The 2,862-nt window shown below is 45.7% G+C and overlaps 1 protein-coding gene across 1 annotated transcript; it reads left to right on the top strand.

The window, feature by feature from the left end:
* Positions 1–231: 231 nt before the first annotated feature.
* On the top strand, positions 232–2,354 carry LOC143586308 (uncharacterized). The gene is made up of 4 exons (XM_077067873.1): positions 232–1,079; positions 1,128–1,702; positions 1,762–1,834; positions 1,889–2,354. Exons 1-4 carry the CDS (start codon positions 545–547, stop codon positions 2,203–2,205), a joined length of 1,500 nt encoding a protein of 499 aa, XP_076923988.1. The 5' UTR covers positions 232–544; the 3' UTR covers positions 2,206–2,354.
* Positions 2,355–2,862: the final 508 nt, after the last annotated feature.

Genomic DNA, 2,862 nt, shown 5'->3' with positions numbered 1-2,862 from the left:
ACATACTTAAGATCAAATCATTTTCGTACGTATTTTAATTGCAATTCATGCCATGCATCAATTCCTTCAATCCTTAGTGTGTACATTATGATACATACACCGTTATGGCACATACTGTATGCATACTTGATAGTTGTACGTAACTGTATCTTTTTAACTAAAAGACATAATGTTATACTTTTAATCAGGGGTACGTATGGTTTACAGCCATCATTGCCGTCACATTATGTTATTTAAACAATTCATAGTAGCCAAATGCAATAATAATGAGGAATCTCCAATTTTTGACATATGAACATGGAAAAAGAAAGGGTTAGTTGGTTGTTGACAACATTTAATGCTCTCTAAATGGAAGTTTGGTCACAACTGTGTTTGTGAAACTAATTAAGATGAGAAGATAAAGTAAAATAGTAGGAAAGGCAGGTTAGCAGTTGTTATATAAACCTTAGCTGGGATCATGTAAATGAAAGCCATAACATTCTTGACACATATATATAGTAAACTACAATAATAGTGCAAGTCAAGGCCGTAGGTTTCCTTCAATATGAAACAGCACGGTTCAATAAGAATCAGTGTCTTGTTTTTTCTATGTTTTCATGTCCTTGTGAGTGTAGTGTTTGCAAATAATGTAGTTGATGCAAGTCACAATGACGATGAGAAGCTCTTAATCGGGGGTGGAAAGGGTGGAGGCTTTGGTAGTGGTGGTGGAGGTGGTATTGGTGGTGGCGGCGGATTTGGTGGTGGGGCTGGACTTGGAGGTGGTTTCGGTGGTGGCAGTGGAGTTGGTGGTGGAGTTGGATCAGGTGGTGGTTTTGGGGGTGGTGGTGGCCTTGGGGGTGGGCATGACATGGGTGGAGGGATTGGGAAAGGTGGGGGGTTTGGTGGCGGGTTTGGTAAGGGTGGTGGAGTAGGTGGAGGTATCGGCAAAGGGGCTGGATTTGGTGGTGGCATTGGAAAGGGTGGTGGGGTAAGCGGAGGATCGGGTGGTGGATTAGGTGGAGGAATTAGCAAAGGTGGGGTGTTTGGTGGTGGGATTGGCAAGGGTGGTGGCGTGGGTGGAGGAGCAGGTGGTGGTTTCGGCAAAGGTGGTGGACTAGGTGGTGGTATTGGCAAGGGTCGTGGAATAGGTGGAGGAATAGGCAAGGGTGGCGGACTAGGTGGAAAGATTGGTAAAGGTGGGGGATATGGTGGTGGGATTGGCAAGGGCGGTGGAGTAGGTGGGGGAGCTGGTGGAGGGATAGGTAAGGGTGGCAGACTAGGTGGAGGGATTGGTAAAGGCGGGGGATTTGGTGGTGGGATTGGCAAGGGCGGTGGAGTAGGTGGGGGAGCGGGTGGTGGAATTGGAAAATGTGGTGGAATAAGTGGAAGGATTGGTAAAGGCGGAGGATTTGGTGGTGGGATTGGCAAGGGCGGTGGAGTAGGAGGTGGAGCGGGTGGTGGAATTGGAAAAGGTGGTGGAATAGGTGGAGGGATTGGTAAAGGTGGGGGGTTTGGTGGTGGAATTGGAAAGGGCGGTGGCGTGGGTGGAGGAATTGGAAAGGGTGGTGGATTTGGTGGCGGAGCGGGTGGAGGAATTGGAAAGGGTGGTGGAGTAGGTGGAGGGATTGGTAAAGGTGGAGGATTCGGTGGTGGAATTGGCAAGGGTGGTGGAGCAGGTGGAGGGATTGGAAAGGGCGGTGGAGTAGGTGGAGGGATTGGTAAAGTGGAGGATTCGGTGGTGGAATTGGCAAGGGTGGTGGAGCAGGTGGACGGATTGGAAAGGGCGGTGGACTAGGTGCAGGTATTGGTAAAGGTGGGGGATTTGGTGGTGGGGCAGGTGGGGGGATTGGTAAGGGTGGTGGGATCGGCAAGGGCGGGGGATTCGGTGGAGGGGTTGGCAACGACAGAGGATTTGGTAAAGGAGGCGGATTTGGTGGTGGAATTGGCAAGGGTGGTGGAATAGGAGGTGGAGGTGGTGGTGGAGGAGGAGGAGGTGCTGGATTTGGCACTGGTATTGGTGGCGGAGCTGGAGGAGGTTTTGGAAAAGGTGGTGGCATTGGCGGCGGATTTGGTGGTAGGGGTGGAGGAGGAGGAGGAGGTGGTGGTGGTGGATTTGGCATTGGCGTTGGCAGTGGAGTTGGAGGGGGTTTTGGCAAAGGGGGTGGCATCGGGAGCGGATTTGGTGGAGGTGGTGGATTTGGTGGTGGTGGTGGAGGAAAAAATTGATTTAAGAATAATAACTAGTACACGAAACACTATTATCATTTTATAAAATTTTTATGTAAGATTGTTATCACCAAATGGGAATAGGTTATGGGTTTTGTTCTTATCATTATAATTATATATGTATTTTGATGATGATAGTCTTAATTCCTTGATTATATATGTTATCTTAAAGTGAAACCGCCACATGGTGTTTTGATTTCGGCATAACCATTTTATTTTTCATTAGACGGGTGCCCGCGCGATGCTGCGGGTGTTTGAACCTGTTAATCACGTACAAATATAAGTGTTTATGGTTCGGTTAAAACCTTGAAATCGTTTAAATCGGTCATTGGGTTGACTTCTTTTTTCTTTTTCTTTTTTACTTTCGGTTTGTTGGTCGGTTTCAAAATTTTCAAAACGTAGTGAACGGTTGGTTGCTGGTTTATATTGGCAACCGGTCTTATGAAACCAGAAAAGACTGTAAATTAACCTAATTGATTCCTTTTGTAATCTTTGTTGTTATTATTTCACGTCATAGATCTTCCATTAATATTTACCATTTATGTGGCTAAAATTATCATTTTTTTATTTATGATCATCTCAAGTATCATATTATCTTGGTTTTTAGTTAAAATTGATGGTACATTTAAATTATTAATTATTTTAAACTAAATTTAT

This window comes from Bidens hawaiensis, unplaced genomic scaffold (assembly GCF_021521415.1).
Source record: "Bidens hawaiensis isolate Kalapana, Puna unplaced genomic scaffold, B.hawaiensis_p1.1 tig00034606_1, whole genome shotgun sequence".
Classification (NCBI taxonomy): domain Eukaryota; kingdom Viridiplantae; phylum Streptophyta; class Magnoliopsida; order Asterales; family Asteraceae; genus Bidens; species Bidens hawaiensis.
This window is presented reverse-complemented; position numbering and strand designations above follow the sequence as displayed.

Excerpts from the sequence above, each read along its gene's own strand:
- LOC143586308 (XM_077067873.1), top strand. The coding sequence starts at position 545 with ATGAAACAGCACGGTTCAATAAGAATCAGTGTCTTGTTTTTTCTATGT. Across the intron at positions 1,080-1,127 it reads AGGAGCAGGTGGTGGTTTCG|GTGGAGGAATAGGCAAGGGT; the intron begins GCAAAGGTGGTG and ends GTCGTGGAATAG. Across the intron at positions 1,703-1,761 it reads TAGGTGGAGGGATTGGTAAA|GGCGGTGGACTAGGTGCAGG; the intron begins GTGGAGGATTCG and ends CGGATTGGAAAG.